Raw genomic sequence first — 27,427 nt, forward strand, 5'->3', positions numbered from 1 at the left:
ACCTTGTAGGAGTTGGGGCGATCTCTGGTCAGCTTATTAGCATGCATGTAGGTTCTTTTATTGGTTTTAATATGTTTTCTATATAATGCTTTTACTTTAAGAATAAACATATTTGCTTAGGAAGAGCTGTGATAACTTGTAACTCTAGCAGTTACACAGTTTACAGCCTTGGAAGAGTAAGAAAAGTGCAGACACAGGCCTGTTAGGTGGTCTGCCTTGCTGAGGAATAACAGTCTTAAAGGAGAACTGTACAGGCTGGACATGCCCCAGTCAGGAAGTAGAGAGGTACATATGTCAATCCAAGAGCGGTAATGGCTTAGGAGCTGGAAATCTAAGGGTATGTCTACACTACGAGAGTAGTTCGATTTTACTTAAATCGAATATGTGGAATCGATATTACAAAGTCGAACGTGTGTGTCCACACTAAGGACAGTAATTCGACTTTGTGAGTCCACACTAACGGGGCAAGCGTCGACATTGGAAGCGGTGCACTGTGGGCAGCTATCCCACAGTTCCCGCAGTCCCCGCTGCCCATTGGAATTCTGGGTCGAGCCGCCAATGCCTTCTGGGTAAAAAAATGTGTCGAGGGTGCTTTTGGGTAACTGTCGTCATCCAACCGTCACTCCCGCCCTCCCTCCCTGAAAGCGCGGGCGGGAAATCAGTTCGTGCACTTTTCTGGTCAGTGACAGCGCGGACGCCACAGCACTGCGAGCATGGAGCCCGCTGCGACAATCGCTGCAGTTATGGCTGTTGTCAACACCTCGCACCTTATCATCCACCTTTCCCAGAGGCAGATGCTGAGAAATCAGGCGAGGAGGCTACGGCAGCGCGGTGAGGACCTGAAGTCTGAGAGTGGCACAGATCTGTCAGAAAGCACGGGACCCCGCGCCGAGGACATCATGGTGGCAATGGGTCATGTTGATGTTGTGGAACGGCGATTCTGGGCCCGGGAAACAAGCACGGACTGGTGGGACTGCATAGTGCTGCAGGTCTGGGATGAATCCCAGTGGCTGTGAAACTTTCGCATGCGGAAGGGGACTTTCCTGGAACTTTGTGAGTTGCTGTCCCCTGCCCTGAAGCGCAATGACACCCGGATGCGAGCAGCCCTGAGTGTCCAGAAGCGAGTGGCCATAGCCCTCTGGAAGCTTGCAACGCCGGACAGCTACCGGTCAGTCGCGAACCACTTTGGCGTGGGCAAATCTACCGTGGGGGTTGTTGTCATGCAAGTAGCCAACGCAATTGTTGAGCTACTGCTCTCAAAGGTAGTGACCCTGGGAAACGCGCAGGTCATCATAGATGGCTTCGCCGCGATGGGATTCCCAAACTGCGTTGGGGCTATAGATGGAACTCACATCCCTATCCTGGGACCGGACCACCAGGCCAGCCAGTACATTAACCGAAAGGGCTACTTTTAAATGGTGCTGCAAGCACTGGTGGACCATAGGGGACGTTTTACAAACATCAACGTCGGATGGCCGGGCAAGGTTCATGACGCTCGTGTTTTCAGGAACTCTGGTCTGTTTAGACGGCTGCAGGAAGGTATTTACTTCCCGGACCACAAAATAACTCTTGGGGATGTGGAGATGCCTATAGTCATCCTCGGGGACCCAGCCTACCTGCTAATGCCCTGGCTCATGAAGCCCTATACTGGCGCCCTGGACACTGAAAAAGAACTCTTCAACTACCGTCTGAGCAAGTGCAGAATGGTGGTGGAGTGTGCTTTTGGCCGTCTCAAGGGGAGATGGAGAACCTTACTGACTCGCTGTGATCTCAGCGAAACCAATATCCCCACACAGCTTGCAGTGTGCTCCACAATCTCTGTGAGAGCAAGGGGGAGACCTTTATGGCGGGGTGGGAGGTTGAGGCAAATAGCCTGGCTGCTGATTATGCCAGCCAGACAGCCGGGCGATTAGAAGAGCCCAGCGGGACGCGCTGTGCATCCGGGAGGCTTTGAAAGCTAGGTTCCTGAGTGAGCAGGGTAACCTGTGACTATTAAGTTTGTGTACAGAGAAGCTGAACCTGACCCCGTTTCTTTACCAAGTAAATATTCACTATCCTCTCCAGTTACATACCCCGTTCCCCCCCCCTTCCAACACACGTTTAAAAATAAAATCACTTGAATTTTGTTAATGAACACCGTTTTCTTTATTACTGTTTTCGCGGTAAAGTGTTGAACCTGGGACGCAGACTGTGGTGGGGAGCGGGTGTAGTGTAGTGATGCAAAGGACGCTTCTAAACTCCAGGAATGACAGGCTCCACAGTGGTGGACTGGTTGTTTCAACGGAGCCTGCCACCCCTCCTGTTCGGGACTCTGTGTGGGGGGGCTATGTGACTTTGTGGCAGGGGGAGGACGGTTACAGATCCCCTGCTGCGTGGCTGCATAAGATCTCTAACCGCCCTCCCCCGCCACAAAGTCACATACCCCCCCCCACACACACAGAACATGAAAACCACCTCCCAGACTGACCAGGGTAACTAGTGACTGCAATGTGTGTGTGCCCTGCTGCTGAACCTGCCCCCGCCTCTGTACCCTGGTAAAGGTGACTGTCCTGTCCAATTACCAACCCCCTTCCTCCCCTTCTGACAGACTCTCCTGTAAAAGAACATGATGGAAACAGTAATTAACAGAAACGTCTTTTTTATTAGCAACTACACATGAAACTGGGGGATGAAACTTGGACGGGGGCTTGGGTGAGGCGGGAAGGAAAGGACTTATCAAATTTTGGGGAATGAGAGCCTTCTGGTACTTGAGCAGTCTGCAGGGGTGGAGTGAGAGTTTTCACGGACTCTGCCGCCCCTCCTTCTTGGGACTTTGGGTGAGGGGGGTATGGGACTTGGTGGCGGGGGAGGGCGGTTAGAGAGAGACTGCAGCGGGGCTCTGTCCTCCTGCCTCCGGTCCTGCAGAACATCCACAAGGCGCCGGAGCGTGTCTGTTTGCTCCCTCATTAGTCCAAGCAGCGTTTGAGTTGCCTGCTGGTCTTCCTGCCGCCACCTCTCCTCCCGTTCCATGTGTGATTGGTGCATTTGGGACAAGTTCTCTCTCCACTGGGTCTGCTGGGCTGCCTGGGCTCGGGAGCAGCCCATAAGTTCCGAGAACATGTCCTCCCGTGTCCTCTTCTTCCTACGCCTCATCTGCGCTAGCCTCTGGGAGTGTGATGCCAGGCTAGGTCGGGAGACAGTCGCAGCTGTGGGATGGGAAAAAGGGAGTGAATTCCTCAGAAAGATAAATTTAGTTGTGAACAAAGAACATAGTCTTTCTCTGTGAACAAGACCATGCACAGCACCTATCACATGTGCACTCAAGACAAGGTCGAATTTTCGGCCTTTGCATTCAGTGCCTGGGGTCTTGCAGTGCAGATCAGAGAAGCGGGGCAGGACACCGGAATTTGTGTAGCAGGCAGACATGGTAAGCCGTAGACTTGTGGCTGCTTAAAACTTTAATAATAGCACTGGCCTCCTTTCACGTTGAAAGCAATGCCAGTCCCTGCTGCCAGCAATCCGGCAAGCATGAACTCTGCCCCTGTCCCACCCTCTCGCGGCTGTCCCAGGGAAAGATCCCTGTATGCTGCCCCTCTCCCGCCTCCACCGCGTGGCTGTAAACCGCCGGTTACAGTTCTGTAAAGGAACAGGCAAGCAGTCCCAATACTAACATTCCCCTACCTAATTCAAAGCAGGTCACCATGAGCGACATCACTCTGATGAGGATTTCAGAGACGGAGAAAGAAAGGATGCTTCGGGAAAGCCTGCAAAGACCAGGGCCATATGCCGCCATGCTCTGCAAGGCAATGATCCCGGAGTACTTGCTTGTCTCCTGGCGCAGAAACGTCTCCTACTACGGAGGACCCAATAAGGCCGCTCTCCCCAGGAACCTGATGCAAAGGCTTTCCAATTACCTCCAGGAGAGCTTCGTGGAAATGTCCCTGGAGGATTTCAGCTCTATCCCCGGACATATAGACTGGATTTTACTGTAGCTGCACTGGCAGGGACTAAACAGTAGAGCAACTAGGGCAGAACAATCATGCTAAACCGGACATTGTTAGATTTTTTTTCAGTAGTTGCACTGCCAAGGACTGAAACGTTAAGCGCCTAGGGCAAAGTAATCATGCACAACCCATTGTTAATATTCTTAATATTCCTGTTCTGTTAAAAATAAATGTTTACATGTTTAAAACACTTACCGGCTGATCCTTCCCCTGATTCTGTGTCCGGGTTAACGGCTGGGGACGGTTGGTAGGGGATCTCTGTAAGGGTGATGAAGAGATCCTGGCTGTTGGGGAAATCAGCGTTGTAAGCGCTGTCGACTGCCTCGTCCTCCTCATCTCCTTCCTCATCTTCCCCGTCCGCTAACATGTCCGAGGAAGCGGCCGTCGACAATATCCCATCCTCAGAGTCCACGGTCAGTGGTGGGGTAGTGGTGGCGGCCGCACCTAGGATGGAATGCAGTGCCTCGTAGAAACGGGATGTGTGGGGCTGGGATCCGGAGCGTCCGTTTGCCTCTTTGGTTTTTTGGTAGCCTTGTCTCAGCTCCTTGATTTTCACGCGGCACTGCGTTGCATCCCGGCTGTATCCTCTCTCTGCCATGGCTTTAGAGATCTTCTCGTAGATCTTTGCATTCCGTCTTTTCGATCGCAGCTCGGAAAGCACGGACTCATCGCCCCACACAGCGATCAGCTCCAAGACTTCCCGATCAGTCCATGCTGGGGCCCTCTTTCTATTCTGGGATTGCACGGCCATCTCTGCTGGAGAGCTCTGCATCGTTGCCAGTGCTGCTGAGCTCGCCACGATGTCCAAACAGGAAATGAGATTCAAACTGCCCAGACAGGAAAAGGAATTCAAATTTTCCCGGGGCTTTTCCTGTGTGGCTGGTCAGAGCATCCGAGCTCGGACTGCTGTCCAGAGCGTCAACAGAGTGGTGCACTGTGGGATAGCTCCCGGAGCTATTACCGTCGATTTCCATCCACGCCTAGCCTAATGCGACATGGCCATGTCGAATTTAGCACTACTCCCCTCGTTGGGGAGGAGTACAGAAGTCGAATTAAAGAGACCTCTATGTCGAACTAAATAGCTTCGTGGTGTGGACGGGTGCAGAGTTAATTCGATGTAACGGTGCTAAATTCGACATAAACTCCTAGTGTAGACCAGGCCTAAGAATGGGTGCCCTTGCTGGATCATAGAGGAGCAATTCAGGTGCAGTTGCCCAGACTGTGATAAGCATTTAAAAAAAAAAAAAATGGGGGAAGATACCTTGTCATATGGTGTGTGTGTGTGTGTGTGTGTGTGTGTGTGTGTGTCTGAGTCCTATATATGTTTTTTTTTTCTTTAGCTTTGGAGCAGTTGAGGCATCATGGGAAAATTCGATTTTTTTCAGTTCAGAAGGATTATTCTCTCATACTTACGTATTTCTTTCTTTTCTAATGTTGTTCATTCATATTCTTATCTTGACTTTATCCATTCCTGCTGCTTATTCCCTCATTGACATCCTACTCTTAGTCAGTGATACAATCAATTGCTGTGAAAATGACTATCTTAAATATCATACCCTCATTTGTGGAATAATTAACAAGAGCCAGAAGAACTCTTAGAAAATAACAAAGGAAAAAACAGAACTTGATTATAAGCTAAGTGAAACAGTTTCTAAATGCAGTATACTTAATTTTTCCGTGAAGTCACCCACTCTTCAGTTTTGTCAGCTATTCTAAGTCTAGAAAAACAGTTTAGCAGTCTTTCCTCTGAAATATCCAGTTTTGCTCCAATGTTTATCATCGTTCTTGCTGCAGCTGCCATTGGTATGATATCCCCTGATGTATTAAAAATAAGCTTTTGATAATTGGGATGTGTTCCGTCATCAGTGACAATCGAATCTGAATCCAACTTGGCGTGAGGTACTTTTTTTCTTAGATGATAAACCAGCATATTTTCTCTTACCTTCCTTTTCAAGTTTCAGAGTGGTAGCCGTGTTAGTCTGTATCAGCAAAAAGAATATTGGCCAAACCGGACAGTCTCTATGCAAAAGAATAAATGGACACAACTCAGACGTCAAGAATTATAACATTCAAAAACCAGTCGGAGAACACTTCAACCTCCTTAGTCACTCGATTACAGATCTCAAAGTCGCAATACTCCAACAAAACAACTTCAGAAACAGAATCCAATGAGAAACTGCAGAATTGGAATTAATTTGCAAACTGGACACCATTAAATTAGGCTTGACTAAAGACGGGGAGTGGATGGGTCATTACACAAAGTAAAACCAATTTCCCCATGCTAATTTTTCCCCCTATTGTTACTCACACCTTCTTGTCAACTATTGGAAATGGGCCATCCTGATTATCAGTACAAAATTTTTTTTTCTCCTGCTGATTAATAGCTCACCTTAACTGATTACTCTCGTTATAGTTGGTATGGCAACACCCATTTTTTCATGTCCTCTGTGTGTATATATATCTTCCTACTGTATTTTGCACTGCATGCATCCGATGAAGTGGGTTTATAGCCCACGAAAGCTTATGCTCAAATAAATTTGTTAGTCTCTCAGGTGCTTCCTTTTCAAGAATAACTATTAAAGAAAACAAGGCTGGTCTAACATTTGATGGAAGACTTCAGTGTAACAAAAAACAAAACAAATATAAGAGTTTATATCTAATTATAAAGAAGTGATTCTTTAGCACTTTCTAAAAATTATCTGAAGTATAGTTTTAAAAAAAAAATTAAACAGGAGTCCACAAGTTTGACAGTGTCTTTAGGCAGATTAGGACAGTGATAATTTTGGTCCCATAGAAACTAGTGAGAAGTCAGTTTCAAAGTTAAAACAACTTCATAACATTTGGAGACAGTCTGACTATTGGATAGGATCAGAAATTTTGCAGTCATCTTGCTCAGGAGGCTTTGTCTCTTGTGATGTCATGTGGGTAGGATGGGTGCCTCCATTAAAAGACAACATTCCCATATACTGAAACTGTCAGATATTTTTATAAACTCTCTTTATTTTTTTCATTTTAAAATATTCCAAACTAGTAAATAATTAGCTCTAAAGTATTAGCCCACTTGGTTTTAAATGTAAGCTCTTTGGGGGTACCCTCCGGTACTCATTATCTGGCTAATATTTTTCTTAGTTCCCAAAGTCTTGAAATGGTAACGGATTTAATAGGTAACTTTACACCCATTTTGTGTGGATATTTTAAGGCATACAACAGTGGTAGAATGAAAGATTGTTAGTTTGTCGTCATAATGAAACTCTTAACTGCTGTTCATTCTACTACATGGCTGTGATGGTTAAAACATTTATATCTGTTTGTTATATTACTGTGATTAGAGTTGAATAATATCTGTGTCAGCTTCATGAACATTCTGAATAAATTATTCAGATATATGAGAATTTAACTCTTATGATAGAAAAAAGTTCTATTGTAGTAGGAAAAGGCTCCATGGCACTGAGGTGTAGGCTGAGGATGGCAGGATTTGGGCTTTTAGTACAAAGGGAGGATCATTTAGTCCTTGATTCAGCAAGGTACTTAAGTACATGCTGGCTTCAAATATGTGCATAGTGTTACTGACTTCATTGAGATTGCTCGCATGCTTGAAGTTAGGCATTATGCTCGTAATTTTAAGTACCTTGCTGAATTCAATTGGGACTTACATTTTTTGTGCAATAGTGGAAGCAAAAATAATCCACATTCTGTTTGAAATGTATTACTTTGTTTTAGCTTATTTCTGTTGTTGAGGGGAAAAACAAAACTAGACACATCCTATTTCCAGTTATAGAATATACTATGATTGTTAAAAGCAAGAAGTTAAACCTATTGTTGTTTGGCTTTTGTTTTTTTGCCTTACCGTACTAATTTCTGCCTACAGATAAACATTATATAACTAAAGTTGCATTGGAAGACTGCAATTTAGTTGAAGAGTTTGAAGCTCAGAGTTGTGAAAACTGTATAAAGGTAGGACAAAACACTAAAGTGGATTTAAAAAAAAAAAAGTCAAAGTTACAGAAACTTGTAGGGACGCTATTGGCCAAAGATAAGTATTCCTCTCATAGGATCATATGCCAACACTTATTAGGAGTTGCATGCCTTTTAAGATAATTACACTGCTCCAGATCAATTAGTTATGAGTACATTTCAACATTTGGTATACAGACAGACGAGACACTTAAATACATATTGTTAAATGCTTTTATAGTTTGCATCACAGTTGGGTTAAATTCTGATTGGTTGCATATTTGTTTTTCTTGATCTTACAGAAAAGTGAATTTATGAAAAAGAGAGGAAATTGTGAGTTTTCCAAAGAGAACCTTGATATTGCTATAAGCTCATACACTAAAGCCATAGAATATTGGTAAGAACTAAGTCAATTAACTGGATCATCTTTGTTTGTTACATTTTTATCTTTTTCTGACTTGTCTTGGTTTGTTGACCACTCATTTAAAAATCAGATGATGCCTAACTGACTTACCACAGAGTTTTGTCTACATTCATATTATCTCTGTTTCCTGTCTTAGTACTAAAGACACTTTTTATCTGTGTCTGTGTTAGTGAAGTTTTAAAAAAAATGCCCATCATTACTAATACTAGTTTAGCAACAACGGCTCTAACAGTGTTGGTAGCTGTAGGGTAAATGGCCCGTCAGCTTCAGAAGCCACTTTCAGTGCTGTGTGTTAAACATGGTCCCATCAGAAAAACAAGATACACTACTGAAAACCACTACTGGAGCTGATAGGGCTCCCAATGTTGCTGGCACTAATGGGGCTGACCCAGTGTTGGCACCAGTGGGATATTTAGGGGTTGAGAACATGCTCACTTTCATCTATATGTGTTGCTTATTCCTCCCCTGAAGTCATCCTTTGGGTGGTTGTGGAAATTGTTCTAGTTATGACTTCAAATGAGAAACAATAAAAGTAAAACTAAAACAAATATTGTTCATGCAAATGGTACAGTATTTATTTAGTGTATAATGCTATGCCTTATAAAATGAACTAGCAACAAAACACTGGTTTGCTGAAATTGTTACTAGTGCTATCACAAGCAAGTGCTGCTTTTGGCAAATTCAGTTGTGTCTGTGGAAAGACTGTGAACTTCATAAAGATTCCTATCTTAGGGAGTATTGGGTCTGACACATATTGTAGGCATGCATTTGGAAGGATTGATGCCTTTCTAATGTCTCCCCTCAGATTGTGTGCCAACTAGTAAAGTAGATTTCTTCTTTGAGTAGCTTCCTGTATGAGTGCTCCACTTTAGGTGAGTCTGTGTCCCTGTGCCTGTCATTGGAGATTTTTGGTAGCAGTGCTCATTCAGACCACTTATGCACTTCCGCCGTCTTGGGCCGCTTTTGGCGGCTCTATATTTCGCTAAGCGGCCAAACCGCCTTCAGTGCCTTCTCAACTGCTTTTGGCCTGAGATGGAGCCCTTAGCAGAGCCTATTTAGTATATCTAAAGTGTTACTCTTTAGTGTTGTTGTTGTTATAGTGAGAGAGTAGAGTTTGTTTGTTTGAACTATCCTCCTCTCCCCTCATTTTCTTTCTTTCCTGTTAAAAAAATATTTTTTTCGCTAAGAATCTGTTATTTTCTCTTGAGGGAATTCTGCACCAAAAAATTAAAAATTCTGCTCCAAAAGCACAGGCCACTGGCTGTACAGAGGTGGGACATCACCCTGCAGTCCCTTCCTCCCCCACCCTCTTGTGGCCATTGCATCTACTTGAAGAGTGGAGGAAATAGGGGCTCTCATGCTGTAACCCCCCCCCCCCTATGTAGTTTTCTTTAAAGATAAAGTTATGTTATGACCACATCCAAAGTTCTTACCAAAAATACCTTCCTCATTCCACCTGAATTAGCCTATACCTCCCATCATTCTTCCCCAAGCCACATGCAATAAAAGGGAGGCCCTGCTCCACATGCTAGACTTTAGAAGAGCGCTAGCATTCTGTCTCAAAAGAACTAAACTGTTCAGAAAATCATCAGCATTGTTCCTTTCTATTACTTAAAGATCAAAGGGCTCAGCCATATCTAAACAAAGGCTTTCAAAATGGATTTCCAGTTGCATTCACTTCTGCTATAGTCAGCATGATTTGCAACCCCCCTCGCTTCCCGGGAACTCGAACACACTCCACAAGATCGATTTCCACCTCTCTAGCCTTCCTGAACAATGTACCAGTCACAGACATTTGTAAAGCAGCCACCTGGGTGTCACCCACACATTCACAGAGCACTATGCAATTGTGCAGGACTCATCATCAGATGCTCTCTTAGGACTGATTTGTCTTATCATTGCTCATGAATCCAACTCCGAAGCCCCATTCTTGCAACCAGGGGCACTGCTCTACAGTAACCGAAAGTGGAGCACCCATATGGGACATTACTCGAAGAAGAAGAGGTTACTCACCCTGTGCAGTAATTGAGGTTCTTCGAGATGTGTGTACCTATTGGTGCTTCACAACCCACCCTCCTCCTCTCTCTACATGGACTCTGCGGTAGAGAAGGAACTGAAGGCAGTTTGGCTGCACAGCGCTGTATAGCTGCCAAGAGTGGTACGAGATGGAGGGAGCGCATATGCGGCCCTAACGGCACTGCTACCAAAAATCTCTGGATCACTGGATCAGGGATGCAGACTCACGTAAAGTGGAGCATCCATAGGGGGACACATCTCGAAGAACCTGTTCTTACACAGGGGGACTAACCTTTTGTCCAGAATTAAAGCTGTTGAGAGTCAAAGCAATCAGGTGTTGCTACTGTTATTATTCAGAAAACTCAGTTGCACTGGGCATATTGTTTTACTTTAGATGGCTATGCTAATCAAATAAACTGTCCCAGAAACCATTTCATTTTTATTGCATCATGTGTCCTTGCAAGAGTCCAAGGCCTCCACACAGGAATTGTATTTTTGTTTGCTCATTTTAATAAGGACTGGGATTCTCAAAGGGGCCCTAGGGAGCTGAGTCCCTGATTCCCATTGGGTTTCAGGAATGGTTTCTTTGATTACTAGAGACACCTATTAAATGCTGTTTAGAAGATATTCAATTAATATGCCTAGTACAATTGAAGTGGGAGTTGGGCACTTAACTCCCTAAAGCCCCTTTGGAAATTCTTGCCCAAATCATTTTGCTATGTCTTCATAAAACACAACTATACACATATTGTTACATGCTGAGACAGCAAAGAACACCTCCCATAGTGCCCAATGCTGTTGCTGAAAGCAGGGTTTCAGGTGTGAGGCATTGCACTGTGAGATGTCAGAAGGAGGACTGAAAACAACTTCTATAGCAGCAGTGCTTTTGGGCTCCTGTCTATATTAGAGAGAAGCCTTTGTAGATTGTGCCAGTTCACACCTACCTGAGATGAAGAAACTATTTAGTACAAGCCAGCTTGTAAAATGGTTAGGACAGCGATATGTAGAATTAAAACATAGTTTATGTATTGCATGCTCAAGGTGTTCTCATTTGTTTTCTGCAGCTTCTTCACATGTGTCCAGCAATGAAAAAGATGCAACATTGTTGTAGATGCTTGTGGAAGCCCTAGTTGCTCATAGAACTGAGTGGAGAACTATAGTCATAATCATAGACAACAAACTTGAGAACCACAGGCTGGAAAATTGCTTCCTTTATATGAGTGTGAGGAAGCTAATTTCTTTTCCCACCGTTTTGGTATTCTGATTTCCTCAGTAGTTAGGGGCAGTGATATGTTTGTTATTTGAAAAGTGACATTTTTATGAAAATTGTTATTTAAGCATCTACCACTAAAACCCTATGGCCTAGCACTCATCAGTGTTCACTTTACCCCTTATAATTCTTGCAGATTAGACATTCCTATATTTCAGTGATAGAATGCTCCCTACTTCTGTAGTAAATAAAAAAAAGTATTTGTGTCTGAAGGCATCGTGGTAGAGCCTACAACACAAGGCTAGTCTTCCTCTTTCAATCAGAAAATTTCGTTAGCTGTCAGTCTGCTGCAAGAAGATTCCTGGCTAGCTGGGAGAACCTCCAGAACAACAGTCAAAATAGAATAAAATATCTTCTTGTTTTCTTTGTTTGCTATGTTAAACCAAGTCCTAAGCAATAGTACAAGTCACAAATGAAAAATCTGTTTTGCTGTTGTGCTGATTTTTGCTTCAACTCCTCTGGATAGCATTGGATTGATCCAGGAACAGAGGAAGTCTACAGTAATTCATTCAAGAGGGCTTGATGGAGTAGTTGTATTAGTGTATTGTTCAGAAACAAAAATAAATTCGCCTACAAACATTAATTTCCGTACCAAATAAAGTGGGGTATATATTACAGTACAGCTGGCCTTTCTGCACCTCAGGCACCTTTTCCAGCCTGAAAAAGTGAAGTTGAGCTAAGAGAAAATCATGGTAAATGTACCCTCTCAAAGGATTTGAACTGCACTTCAATAAGTTCAACGGAGCTGAGCTGCAATTTATCTTCACTAATGCTTTGCTTCTGATATACCCCATTCCTTCCTCCCCTGAGTATTTAGATCTTTCTCAGCTGTTTTTAACGGGGGGTGGGGGGGGGCAGGAACTGTCAGAATTGACTGAGTTCTGTACCTTGGCCGAGATTATACATCTGAAATCAATGGGACTATTCAGATTAGTAAAATTAAGCATGTTTGTAAATATTTGCTGGATTGGGTCACAGACTTGCACATATTGAGGAAATGAAGTTGTTGGAGAATTTTATTGTGAAAAATTAAAACTGTTTTCCTTATATTAGTCATTTTATACTGTTCAGAAGTAATATATTTTATTAACTGATACCTTTTTAATAATTTCTTTTTAAGTCCTGAAAACCATCTTCTTTACGGTAACCGGGCTCTCTGTTTTCTTCTCACTACACAATACTGGTAAGTAAATCATTTCTGGGATCTGAAATGCTGAATTTTCCTGTAATTGCAAACTCTGAATTGACAGTATACTTGGTAAAGTAGTATTTTAATCCCTTGAAGATACAATACTTGGTTTCCTGAAGTAATAATGGCACAGTATAAAGCAGACAGGATAAAACTGGTTGTTTTCAGGCAGACTGAAAATAGCTGTAAAAAAAAATAAGTGTGAGCTGTGTTGTCATCCCGGTTCTTCGTTAGGCTTCACATTTAAGTTTCATCTTTAACCTTCTATTTTATTGCTGTTTGTCTGAGCAGAGCCATCCAGCAAATGTTTTTATCTTGTGTGGTTGAATTTCCATTCATTTGAAAGGAAATTCCACAAGGAGAATACGATTGAGAACTTGAAAGATGTAAACATCATCTTTAGAAAACATGTATATTTTGAATAGATATAATTTGTAGCAAATACAAACTAAAGTTTATCTGATCTTTTCCTCTAACTTTCCACCGGTGCCAGTGATCCCATCCCATCTCCTGATATACCTTACCCCCTCTCTGATCCCCTCCATTTCCCTGGTGCTCAAACTCACTCTTATCATGCTCCCTTCCCTGGCAGCACACGCATGCTTTAGTTTATCCCATCTTAAAAAAACAAAAACCCACTGTGACCCTACCTGCTGCTTTAGCTATTGCCCTTCCTCCCCTTCATTTCCAAACTACTTGAATGCATTATCTACTCCAGCTGTCTGGAGTTCCTCTCCTCCTATGCCATTGTAGACCCTCTTCAGTCAGGCTTGCTTTCCTTCCACTGAAATGGTTCTTGCCAAAATCTCTAATGAACTCTAAAATCTCTAAAAAAACTCAGAACCAGTACTCTCTCATCACTGTCTTTAACTTTTGACATTGTTAACCATGCTCTTCATTAAACTTTGTTTTCCCTCTGCTTTCATGACTGTCCTCTCCAACCACTCCTTTAGCATTTTATTAAGAATCCTCTTCATTTCCCTCTGACTTTCTGTGGAAATCCCAAACGGCTCTGTCCTTCTCATCTCCTTTTCTTCCTAAGTGTTCCTAGTCATAAATATGACTTCAGTGTTTTTATACTGATGACTTAGATTTACCTCTCCACTCCTGATCTGTCTCCTGTCCAAGCTAAAAATCTCATCTTGTGTCTCTAGCATTTCTTTGTGGATGTGTAGTTGTCAGGTGAAGCTCAACATCACCAAAGTAGAGGTCTTGATTTTCCCCCATACAGGCCTTCTTCTCTCCTGCTTTTAGTCACCATAGACTCAATTTCCCTTTCACTCAAGACCATAATTTGGGTGTCATCTTTGACTCATCCCTCTGTCTAGATCAGGGTTAGGCAACCTATGACATGTGTGCCAAAGGCGGCACACGAGCTGATTTTCAGTGGCACTCTCACTGCCCGGGTCCTGGCCACTGGTCCGGGGGGCTCTGCATTTTAATTTAATTTTAAATGAAGCTTCTTACACATTTTAAAAACCTTATTTACTTTACATACAACAATAGTTTAGTTATATATTATAGACTTATAGAAAGAGACCTTCTAAAAACATTAAAATGTATTACTGGCACGCGAAACCTTAAATCAGAGTGAAGAAGTGGGTTGTAGCCCACGAAAGCTTATGCTCTAATAAATTTGTTAGTCTCTAAGGTGCCACAAGTACTCCTGTTATTTTTGCGGATACAGACTAACACGGCTGCTACTCTGAAACCTGAAATGAAGACTTGGCACACCACTTCTGAAAGGTTGCCAACCCCTGGTCTAGATCCTCACATCCAAACTATGTCTAAATCTTGCTGCTACTTCCTGCATAAATCCTCAAATCCTGCCTTTCCTTTCTATCCACACAGCTAAATCTCTCATCCAGGTTGTCTTTTATCTTGCATCTCAGTCACTGCAACGTCCTCCTTTCTGGTGTTAACAAATCCTGTCTTGCCCCACTTATAGCCATTTAAAATGCTGATGTAACAATCAATTTCGATGGCTTGTTTTGACCACATCAACCCTTCTTTGCATCCCTCCATAGTCTCACCCCTTCTCCACTGTATCAAAATACTTGTTTTCACCTTTAGCGTCCTTTTGCATGGTATCAAGATGTTGAACCCTGCGTCTAATGCACAAATGATACCTGTCTTGATTGCCACAAGGCCACCTTATTGTCCACTTTCAGATCCCTCCTTACAACTCCTCTCTGCCTTGATGGCTACAAAAAACCTGATGGTTAGGCAGCTGGTGTGCTGTGCTTCTTATGCTAACCAATATTGTCCTATTATTCCTTTTTAGTCCCCCTCCGTAAGTTTGTTATATACACCTGTTGTCTATAGTCTTACACTTAAATTAAAAGTTCTTTTGGGCAGGACTTCTTTCTTTGTTATGTCTGTACAGTATCCAGCACAGTGGGGCCCTGAACTCTAGGTATTACTGCAATACTAATAAATATTTCCTTTTTTTTTTTTTTTTTTTTTTTTAAAGGAGAGCTCTTTTTGATGGAAAAATGGCCGCTATTTTGAAGCCTAATTGGCCAAAGGTTAGTTTAATGTAAATTTGGCAACTCTCTTTACAATAGAAAGAAAAATATGTCAGGTGGTCTAAATAAAAGGTCACAGTGTCTGATATGAGGGCACAATCCTTTTAGATGCAGACTGTTCTCCGCTCCAGTTAGCTCTCATGGAAGTGGCAGGAGCTCAGCTCAGTGATCAGACGAAACTTAAAAAAAAAAAAAAGATTAAAAGTTAGATTGAGATATGTTTTTAAGAATATTATTGGGTGGTGTTTTTGTATGCATGAGGCTGGAGGGTAGAGAATATATTGTACATATTAAAAACACTTGTGATAAATAAAACACGTATTATGTTGCTACATAGCATTATAATATGCACAATACTTTATAATAAAATATGCGGAACAGTGAACAAAGTCTCATTCCCAAAGTTAAGTCTAAAAAGACTTAAATATGGACAATTACACAATTGTTCAAGTGCAAAAGTGGTATTGGGGTTTAGGGAAAGGCATCTTCACTTTTCTCTGAAGCCAGAGATGGGATACTAGACTTGATGGGTCATTAGTCTGTTTTGATGCGGCAAATCTTATGTAACACTGGCCATTCAACAGTTGGCTAGAACAGACAGTAACTTGTATGTTACTGAGTATATAAAAACTTTAACTTGTTCAGTCTACTAAGACACTCTTTTTGGATATAGATTAGTATTTTTCTTTTTTGAAAGAATCATCACTTTATTAAAAATTTTAAATTGATATTCACGTTAGGGTCATTATCGCTTCTGTGAGGCTCTCTCAATGCTGGGAGAACATGAATGGGCCCTGGAAGCTAATGAGAGAGCCCAGGAACTCTGCAAGAATATTCCTGAGCGAGTTAAGGATCTTATTCTGCAAAACACAAAGTTAAGGAAGGAAATGGAAGAAATTAAAGGTAGCTTTTTCTGTCTTCAAGATACTTTCTGAATACAACAAAGTACCTTAAACTGCAACTTTACTTTCAAATGACATTTTTCAGTTGCTGGATCAGTACTTTCTGTGTTAAATTTCTATAGGTCGGAAAGCAAGTAAACAGAGAACAAAGAAATCATTTTTTGAGAAAAGGTAAGTTAAAGCCAGATTTATTTTTATTTATAAAAAATAACTCAATTAATCTAAAGTTAATTTAATGTTTGTTTAAATAGTACAGAGCACAGAGTTTGCTTGAATTACTATGTTATACACCAACAAGTAAAAATAAAGGGGAAAGAGGCAAGTATCTGAACCCAGCAGTGTCTAATGCCTGTTAATCAGAATGAGGGGTAGTCGTGGAGGAGTGTAGGAAACAAAGTAATTAAAAATATATTTCATTTGTTTTGTGCTGACTACTACTACCTCTAGATTTGTTTTCTTTAGTTTTTTACTTTCCCCAGGTTGTAAATCTGAAAAGTCCTGAAAACAACTAACTTTCCTTCTTTTTATCTTTTGTTGCAGTACTGTAGCTATTAGGGAAGCAGATTGGGAAATATGTTACATTTAAAGAATGAAAAGTCTTGATTTAGATTCAGCTAAACCACAGAAAATCCCTGGGGGTTAAAACCATATTGAATCCTAGATATATGAAGTAATTAAGCACCAATCATATACATGTATTAATCGTAGATTAATTTTTAGCATCACTGAAGTTTAGCATGTACATCTATTGGGCAATCCCCGTCTAGTCAAATGTATCTTTTCGGGTCTGTGTATAGAACAAGATAGGATTTGACCTGTCAAGTGTTTTTGTTCCCCCTCCACCTTAGTCACTGTTTATTTAGCTGTGTTAAAGTGCACGCCTATCGACTAAACTTTTTTCTCTAAAAGATGCATTGGATTTTATTGTTTCACTTGTAAGCTTTATGGTATGTGCCATTATAAAAAAGAATGCAGTAACTATAATTAAAATCAGTTTTCTATAAAAAATTAATGACCTGAAGAAACTTCCTTCCATAACCTCCTTTTCTGTATTGCGAAGGCAACATTTGCTATGGCATATAGAGTATGACTTATGTGTAGACAGAAACCGTATAAATGTACACTCTTTATAGAAAACATCACTCTGCTATTTGATTAGAGGTGCTGGACACTTAGTTCTTTTCTTGCTGGTCAGTAGTCTGAAGAACTTTGGTAGCTTGGTTACATGACCACCTCTTTAAATATGTCTAAGCTATCTGTGATTCATCTATCTATGGGGATTTTTTGCAATGCATATACAGTCTATAGTCTTAAGTATTGCCTATATGACTTACCAGCATTGAAAACATCATTTTATTTTCCTTAGAGAATATGGTTCTTCATGGTCTGATTTATTCACATCTCAAGAATCAAAAGAAATGGACAAAGAAAGGAGGAAAATAAAAGCAGACTCTAAAGACCACAGCTGTCATCAAAAACACATTATCAGGGTAACTTTAATCTTTAAATTGTACTGTTACTGATTAGAAATTACTGTCAATAACATGTGCTTTATAAAAATTGTGGACTTTCTTGATAGACACAGTTTGTATTCTTGAGTCCTTAGAAACTGTCCCGGAAGCTCTGATAAACTGGAGCTGACAAAACTTGGCTCACTACTCACTATCCCAACTTCGATGAGTATTAGGTGACCATATGCCCTCCTGAAGGGCTAGCAGCTTTATTCAGCTCATCTGTCCTGCTGCATCATGAAGCGGAGTTCTATGTAGATTTCTCTCCTGATGCAAACTGTGTACAGCCTTGCCCTTCTTTCCTGATTTGAAGGAATAGTTGGAAATTGATTGGACAGGGGTGGAGTTTGGTGCTGGGGGAAGAGAAGAGACTCCCAGCTGGAGTAGACAGGGATTGTTCGGGGCTCATTGGAAGAAAGAATCCTAACTGACACTGCTTCAGTGGCCAGAAAACCATCCCTACTTGCCTCCTGGCACAGTCCAATCTTCAGCCACAGGAGTTTGGCCAGTCATTATGTACTGCCACAAACAGTGGGGTGCTTAGTGAACAAAAATGCAGTATTTCCAACCTCAAGCATTCAAAAAAGTAGGTTTTTTTTAATTTGCTGTCCTGTTTCTGAGTTTTCAGTGTGCATTCAGTTTACATTTTTAAACTCTTTTCCGCAACCATAAAAGCTATGGGTAAAAATCCTGGTCCAGTTGAAATCAATGGGTGTCTTGCCAGGATTTCACACCAGATACTTTTAATATGAAACCTGAGGTTCTCATGCTTTAATGTGATTCCAGGAGCTGGGGGTTTCAGTAAAACACCAAATACTGAGACAGATTTGCAATGAAGTTCAGGTGGGAAATTCCAGTTCACATCACTGGAAACAACACTGTTTGTACCTGAGCAGCAAGACCAGACATTCGATAAATTTTAGAGAATAGATAGGAAAGACTGAAAACAATCTGTAACAGGACACCTAGTATTGACTTCAGATGTAAATCACTGGCAAGTGTATTGTAAATTCCCTAGAAAGCGATACCTTAGTAACATATAGGAATAAGTAATGATGATTGCAGAGTAAATCTCTATGTTAAGAATTTAGGCCTGGTATACTTCAGTGGGAAAAAAAACATGGCAGTGTAGCTGTTCCAGTACAAACCTCTAGTGTAGATGGGAATTGTAAAGGTTCAGTTATCCTGTCTTGCAACAACTCTTGGCTGGTACAAATCATATTACATTCGTGTAACGTATGTTTACACTGTTGGAAATACACCACTGGCTACAGGGCCTGGGATAAACAAGACCTTATTTGCTCAACTCTCGCTAGAACCGGGATAAAGCTGTATGCTCAAACTGAATGAAACTGAACAAAAAGCTGTTACTCTCTGAAGGCATTCTTTCCTTTTAAATTCAACTTTTCTGCCTCTTTCTGACTCCCTTTAACATTATCAACTACTAGAAATTAGCAGGTTAGTTATGCTGCATACTAATGGAGGCATGATGATTCATAATGTGGATCTAACAGCAGTGTAAAAATACATTTGCCTACTATGTAAACGTGGAAGAAATTCTGCCTAGCAACGGGAAAACGGGTCTGGCTAGAAACAAGGCGGAGTCATTTACTGAGAAATGAAACCATATCAGAAGAGCAAAGAGTAGCAAAATAGAAAGTAAGATTGAGCAATGAATTAATTGGAACGCTCTTATTGAAAAGAGGAGGTATTATACACAGGATAAAAGGAGGACTTGAAAGCTTCAGTTCTTATGTATTTGTGGGTAGACTGCCTCTTGTGAAAACATGCCACTTGTCGTTGAACTAGGAACATCTTTGTAAAATAGGTCAGTATACATTGTCTCCTTTAAACTGATAAATACTTTCTGTACTACATTGCTCTTTGGCAATGTAGATTGGCAAATTCTGGCTCCTTCTCAGGTGCAGGTTGGCCACCCCTGCTCTAATGTATTTATAGTGAATGAGAACATAAGTGAGTTACTTTTACTCACCAAAGTTGATCTCTTCTAATTTTACTTTTTTTTTTTTTAAGAAATTTGTCTCTATTCTAGTGCTTTTAACTGTTGATACCATAACCTATTTTTAATATTTTATTTCTTCAGATAATACTTATAGTTATCTGTAGCGTAAACATAGTTCTAATATGTCATTGGAACTTAATATTTATCTAATATATGTTTTCTGTGAAAAATCTAGTTTGTTTATTTGTTGTTAGGGGACTACTGATGCTATAAGTGCAAAAAATAAAGACTGTTCTTCAGTGCTTCCATCAGGTGAGTTAATTTTTAATTGCCTGAGTTAGCTCTAAAAGTAATGGAAATTTAAATGAGGGTGTGTTTTTCTTCTCTCGTCCCCCCCCCCCTTAAATAACTGTGCCACAGTCAAGCAGACTTGAAAATACTGTATACCTAAATCTCAGTAAACTGTCATTTGTCTTATACTTTTCCCCATTAATTGTCATACTGCTCTTCTTATCCAGCTGTCCCGTTCCTGTTTTATTCATCCATTGTTAATTAAATCTTATTCATCAGTATGCATTTGGAATTGAAAGTGGAACTAAACAGACTAACGTAAATGAGTCAGGCAAGAGCAGCAGGTTAGACTATGCCTTTGGACAGGAGATGGATCAGTTGGTGATTACCTGTTCTGTTCATTCCTTCTGAAGCAGTGGTTCTCAACCTTTCCAGACTACTGTACCTCTTTCAGAAGTCTGATTTGTCTTGTGTACTCCCAAGTTTCACCTCACTTAAAAACTACTTGCTTACAAAATCAGACATAAAAATACAAAAGTGTCACAGCACACAATTACCGAAAAATTGCTTACTGTCTCATTTTTACTATATAATTATAAAATACATCAATTGGAATATAAATACTGTACTCACATTTTAGTGTATAGTATATAGAGCAATATAAACAAGTCATTGTCTGTATGAAATTTTAGTTTGTACTGACTTCAGTAGTGCTTTTTCTGTAGTGTGTAGTTGTAAAACTAGGAAATATCTAGATGAATTGACGTACCCTCTGGAAGACCTCTGCGTACCCCTATGGGTAAGTTTACCTTGGTTGAGAACCACTGCTCTGAAAAACCTGGCATTGGCCACTGCTGGAAGACAGGATATTGGGCTAGATGGACCTTTGGTCTGACCCAGTACAGCTGCTGTTATGTTTGGTCCAAGATTAGAATGCACCTTTTTCTTAGCATGCATGTATAACTTTAAGATACATAATAATTTCAAGACACATAGTTTACTAATCAGTACCAAAATCAAAGCCCAACATATTTAAAAATAAAAAATTGTAATTGGGGAGAAAAAGCACTTTAAGCTGTAGCGGTTTCCATGCACCCCCCTCTCACCCCCCCAACCCTTAGTTGTTTTTGAGTTTAGACAATATAAAAAGGTATGATGCAATTCAGTGTTTTATGTGGCAAGTAAATGTAAACACTGAGGCATAGCTCCACTAAACTTTTTTTTTTTTTTTTTTTTTCCTGTATATTGGAATGAGGCAGGTTACTAAACGAAGAGTAATGTCAGAATAAAGACACTGCATATAGGTGGAGGAAAAAGTAGAGAAATTGAGGAATAGAGGATGTTTTGAGGAAATCTGGCTTCCATTTGGAGTAAATTAGAAGTTAAACAATCAAGGGATACAGTGTGTAGAGAGCACATAGTTCTCTAGCTACTGACCCCATACACACTAGCAGTCACTATCCATTCCTTAAAGATTCCATAAGTTTTTGGATAAGAACTTGAGTTTCTTGCACACAAAAAAAACAAACAAAAAAATCTCTTTATAGAGAATCATCCCCATCGCAGGTGCGTGGGGGGGGGGGGGGGGACTTCTGTTTCTGTGCCAAAGATGGAGATTTTAAGAGTTATGTAATTGTCCTCTTCAAAAAGAGTCTGCTTTTCCTAAATGTAGTTAAGTGTTGATATTTCCTGGTAACAGTTGTAAGTGGTTGAGGAGGCATGAGAGCTACTCTTTGCAATCAGAGCTTGTTCTTGTTTAAAATGGTTATATAGAGTTGCAAACATTCCTGGTTGCTGAGTGAAGTGTGTGTTTACAATATGAGGGCTTGTTCCTGCAAGGCACTGGGCCCTCTAGCCCGACCAAGCAAAAGTTAAATACATGCTTCTTCAAGTAGTGTCCCTAAGTGTGCTCCGTTATAGGTGTGCCCAGCTCCTCGCCCGCTTCGAGGCTAGCCAGCATGCACGGGCACTTCCCTCTCAGTTCCTTCTCAACCACTCCGTTCACGGATCATAAACGCTCCATGGATTTGCAAATTTAGCTTCACTTGAAGCTTTTTTTTCTTTAAGTACTTTCGGTTTTTCAGTTTGCCCTGCCAAAAAAAAGACAAGGAAAAAGAAGAAAAAGAAAAGAAGAAAGGGATTGCCTCCCACCAATCCTGGGACCTCCTGGACAAGGTTATGCCTGGCTCTCCAGGTTTCAAGAAGTGTCTGACCTGCAAGGAATCCATCCTGGTAACAGAGGGTCACTTGCAGTGCATTTGCTGCTTGGGGGAACAGCACAATCCACAAAGGTGTGGTTTATGCCAGCAGCTAAAACCCAAGTCCAAAAAGGACAGAGAATTGAAGCTTAAACTCCTACTCACGGAGTCGGCCCTTCAACCGACTGCAACCTTTTATGTCGAAGCCAGGTGATTCCAAGGAGACAAGCCACTCACTCAAGACCTTTAAGAAAAGGTCCGAGTCCCCGCAGAGAACGCAGATGGAGCTGGAAATGTTCCCTGGATAAGGCTCCATCCTTATCATCGGTACTATCGGCACCAAAGCTGAGTAGATTGACTATTCAGGGCTCAGAAGGTACTGAGCCGACAGAGCAAGTTGGTCAGCCCAAAGACCCGATAGGCATGGGCAAGGAAGCTCCGTTACCAAGAGGGTGTGAAAACCATAAAAAATCCACCATGGGGAAGGCCGCATCATCACGTCAACGGCACCAACACTGGTGCACGTGGCACGGGCGGACTATTTGGTCAGGCCCACATTGCTGTCTCGGGCAGTACAAGCCAGTCCGCAACGACAGCTACTGGCACCAACACTCTCTGCACCGACAGAATTCTGGTGTGCATCTGGCCTCTCCATATCTGATGTACTGGACTCACCCATACTCAGCGCCAGAGCCCCGGTACTGAGCTCCCCCAGGGCATTGGAATCGATGGCCTCTCTGTGCCGTGCACCGCCCTTCTCCTCAGAGGGGTTGAAGAGTGAGCAGAGGACCTGGTTTCCCAACGCTCCTCATACCTGCCATACGGGCCTCAACTCCAGCATGGGCAACAGGTATACCACCTGCCAGCCCCTCAACCTCCATGGTATGGGCATCCCTGGTATCAGCTGCCAGCCAGCTACCCCCAGTGGCCATACTGGGACCAGCCCAGAGACAGAAAACCTCCAGGGCCCCCAGTGTGATACCCTCCTTCAGCGACAGCATCAAGGACCACGGAACCTCCCATACAACTGATGGAGGAAATCGAACCTTCAGGCAGAAAGAGCGGGCACCCTTCAAGCCTGTATATCGTTCTCCTCGCCTGATGAGGCAGTGATGCCTCCTCCACTATCCATGGTGGATGACTTCAAGTCATTTCAGGATTGGCCCAGAGGGTTGCAGAAGCCCTACAAATTCAACTACACGAGGTAACTGAACACCACCACAAACTGGTAGATATTCTACATGCTTCCACCTCTGCCAGAGTGCGCTCCCTGTGAATGAGGTGCTTCCATACCCTGCCAGAATCATATGGCAGACCCCAGCCTCCGCCTTGCCAATCTGTAAGTGGGTAGACAAAAAGTACTATGCTGGCAAAGGGCACAGAGTTTCTGTTTTCTCACCTGCCTCCGAACTCTATTATAGTGGACTCAGTTAGTTCTAGGGGCCGCCAATACCAATCTAGGTCCACTCCATCTGAGTGGGATGGAAAATACTTAGACCTGTTCAGCAGGAAAGCGTACTCATCTGCCTCTCTGCAGTTCCGGGTGGCTAACTACCAGGCTTTATTGGCCAAGTACTACCAGAATTACGGGAAGTTAAATTCTTTTATTGATCAGCTGTCAGATTCTCATAAAGACCAATTCTCAGCCATAATCAGCGAGGGTCAGCTGGTAGCGAAGATGTCCCTCCAATCCGCTCTAGATGTGGCAAGTATGGGCAACATGCTTGATTTCCACTGCAGTGGTTATGAGAAGGGCTTCGTTGCTGCAGTCATCAGGTTTCCCCAAAGAGGTCCAGGTGACAGTGGAGGACCTCTCCTGTGAGAGAATGAAGCTGTTCGCTGAGAAGATGGATGCATCCCTTCACACACTGAAGGATTCTTCGGTGACCCTCCGCTCATTAGGAGTTTACACTCCAGCCTACAAAAGGAAGCATAGCCCTCAACCACAATTTAAGGCCTTTTCATTGCAATATATGCCTCAATGGCAATCGCAGAGGCCCTATGAACGTCAAGGGAAGAGGTTCCCTAAGCGGAAGCAGTCGGGAGCACAAACCACTTTGTCACAGCCATCAATATCAAAATGGTAGTTTTGACGGGTTGGTTGAGGTCCCCGTAGAACACTCTCTACTACTACAGACTGGGAGATTCCTCTCCTCCTTTCAGAGATCGCCTCTCCCCATTTCGCAGCCCCTGGGAACGGATAACTTCCGACAAGTGGGTGTTTGAAATCGTCCAGAATGGATATGCAATCCACTTCTCCTCCCTTCCTCCTCCCAAATACCCTTCCCCATCCCTCTTCAGGAACCCTTCTCACAAGAGTCTACTACACCAAGAGGTGAACCATGTGAGCTGTAGAGCCTCTACCCATGCATCTCAGGGGCAAAGGCTTCTACTCTCGCTACTTCCCGATACCAAAGAAAAAGGGAGATTGGAGACCTCATAGAAAGGGGAGTGTACCTCAACGGTCATATAATACAGGGCCAATGGTCCCCAGCAGAGACATGCCTTCACATGAATCTGCTTGAGCTCAGAGTGGTCAGAAACTCATACATCCATTTCCTTCTGCTGATCAAGGACATGCATACAAAGGTCATGATGGACAATATGACCTGTATGTACTACATAAACTGACGGGGAGGTGCTTGGTCTCACTCCCTGTATATGGAAGCACTGAAGTTAATGGAACTGGTGCATTTAAAAAAATATTCTGATATCAGCAGCCTATCTACCAGGAATACACAACACGACGGCCAATAGTCTCAGCCAAAATTCCTGCACAACCATGAATAGGAAATAGAGGTGACAACCCTACACAACATTTTTCAACAGTGGGGTACGCCAGTAATAGACTTGTTTGTGACTCCCCAGAACAAGAAATGTCCCCAGTACTGCTCCAGAGAGGGGATTGGGCATCATTCTTTGGGAAATGCATTTCTCCTTCCTTGGGACGAAGGCCTCCTGTATGCATTTCCCCCCATTTCCTCTACTGATGGAAGGTCCTGTTGAAGGTAAAGGACAAGGCGAACATCATTCTGATTGCCCCTACTTGGCCCAGACACACTGGGTATCCTTACCTGTCGCACCTGGCAGTTTGTCGACCAATGAGCCTTCCGGTCACTCCTCACCTCTTGTCGCAGAACGAGGGGTGAACTCTCCATCCCAACTTGCGGACCCTGCGACTCAAAGTATGGCTCCTTCGTGGTTCCAGCACATAGAGGCATCTTGCTCTGAGGAGGTAAAAGAGGTGCTATTGCACAGTAGAAAGGGCGCTACTCGTTGCACCTTCCTCCAGAAGTGGAAGATGTTTCAGATTTGGTGCCAATCCAGAGGCATCACCCCTGCTAGGTCTACCCTGCCATTTGTATTAGACTACCTATTATCCTTAAAGAAATCAGGCCTTTCTACTAGCTCATGGAAGGTCCATCTAGTGGCAGTTGCAACCTTTCACCAACAGGAAGAAGGCTACTTCTTCTCCCACCCAACTATGAAGAGGTGTCTCAAAGGCATAGCGAACATCTTCCCGCAACCTAAACACCCCCATTCCTCAATCTAGTTTTAAAAGGGCTGACTAGACCACTGTTTGAACCTATGGCCATTTGCTCACTAACTCACCTCTCCATGAAGACAGTGTTCCTCATCGCCATCACTTCGGCCAGAAGGATAGGGGAAATAGGGGGCTGATGGTGTAGAAATGGATCTTTATTGGCCCACGGCTGGCAGATTGTTACCGGTACCAGTGAAAATTCAGATACAATTTGCTGAATGCAAAGCAATTTGAGAGAACCACACAAGCAGTAAAAGGTTATACAATACATCTTCTTAATAAGCCTCAATTCCCCAAGCATAAACCCTCAGTAACTATATTGGCCCAATGAACCCCTTATTTCTGGCCTCACCCTGGAGCCCGCACCCCATTTAGAGCCTTCAACCCCTCCCACACCCCAACCGCCTGTCCCAGACCAGTGAAAGTGAGCGAGGGTGGGGGAGAACGAGGCACTGAGAGAGGGGGAATGTAGTGAGTGGGGCCTCGGAGAAGGGGCAGGGTAGGGAAGGGACAGGGCTATGGTGTTCGGTTTTGTGCCAATAGAAAGTTGGCAACCCTACTCAGGAGTCACCTACAGTGGAACACCCATAGGGACACACATCTCAAAGAACCATCATTACTGCACTAGGTGAGTAATTTCTTAAGTGCTTAAGCACAAAAGTAGTCCTGTTGAAACTACACATGCTTAAATGCTTCTGCTGAATTGGAGCCAGAGTAAAGAGCACCATGCAAGACTGAACCCTAAAACCAGAAGTGGATACAATACCAAACAATACACGACAGAACAGGAAGTGTTGAAGAGTGATCTGGTAGTATGAATGATTCACAGGACAATTAAGCATATGTGTATATATGTGTGTGTGTATATATATATATATAAGTACTAGGAAGAAAGAAGGTATTTTTGAAGCCGGAAAAGGTCGAAAGGGACAAGTCTAGACAAGTTTTGGAGTAGTGAAGAGATGTAATGTAGTAGGATTATAGGGAAGAGATGTTAGCTGGCATAGAATTGTGAAGTATTGCAAGGACTTAATGCCGAAAGATCCTATAAGGCAGTAAAGAGATCTATGAAGGGAGAAAATCATGGTCAGGAGGAAAATAATATTGACAGCTGTATTTGGATAGTCTGGAGGGGCAAAATCTGAGTATCAAGAAGGCTAAGGAGGCTTTTGTAATAGCTGAGGCAAGAGAGGCCCAAGGCATGAACCTGGGTGCTGTTGAGAGAAAAGGTTAATCCATTTTAGAGATGGTGCAGAAGAAATAATGGGGTCTAGTGAAGGATTGAGTGTTTAGGGGAGAGAGAACACACTAAGGCTAAGCAGATAATAGGGCTGTGAATTGCTGTTCCTTAATATGAATTTCTTAGAAAATGTGCCTAGCTTTTCATTCTGTTCTCTTTAGAGTTTTTAGGGGGTTTTTTTGTTTGTTTTTGTTTTCCTTGTAAGTGTCTATAGTACAAGATATTCTTTGTGTTCATACTGATTTTGGAGGAAATATTTAGCTTGGCCTTGATTTGGCAGGAGGAGTTATGCTGTGCATGTCTAGTTACAGATTTTAGGTGGGTGGAGGGAGGGAGTATTCTTTTCTGGGTTCTTTGTTCAGTGAAGGGCTGTGGCTTGTGGAAGATTTTATATAGGACCCTGGTGCCTCCATT

At 42.5% G+C, this 27,427-nt stretch overlaps 1 protein-coding gene across 1 annotated transcript in view; it reads left to right on the forward strand.

Moving 5' to 3' along the window:
• The window catches only part of TTC3 (tetratricopeptide repeat domain 3), a 166,588-nt gene that overhangs the window by 51,679 nt on the left and 87,482 nt on the right, over positions 1-27,427 (forward strand). Inside the window, exons 8-15 of the mRNA XM_065414830.1 lie at positions 7,852-7,937; positions 8,240-8,334; positions 12,768-12,830; positions 15,310-15,364; positions 16,105-16,267; positions 16,389-16,437; positions 17,633-17,756; positions 19,995-20,052. Coding sequence (XP_065270902.1) covers positions 7,852-7,937; positions 8,240-8,334; positions 12,768-12,830; positions 15,310-15,364; positions 16,105-16,267; positions 16,389-16,437; positions 17,633-17,756; positions 19,995-20,052 — 693 coding nt within the window. The remainder of the gene's footprint in view (positions 1-7,851; positions 7,938-8,239; positions 8,335-12,767; positions 12,831-15,309; positions 15,365-16,104; positions 16,268-16,388; positions 16,438-17,632; positions 17,757-19,994; positions 20,053-27,427) is intronic.

The sequence above is a fragment of the Emys orbicularis genome, chromosome 1, assembly GCF_028017835.1.
Source record: "Emys orbicularis isolate rEmyOrb1 chromosome 1, rEmyOrb1.hap1, whole genome shotgun sequence".
Taxonomy (NCBI): domain Eukaryota; kingdom Metazoa; phylum Chordata; order Testudines; family Emydidae; genus Emys; species Emys orbicularis.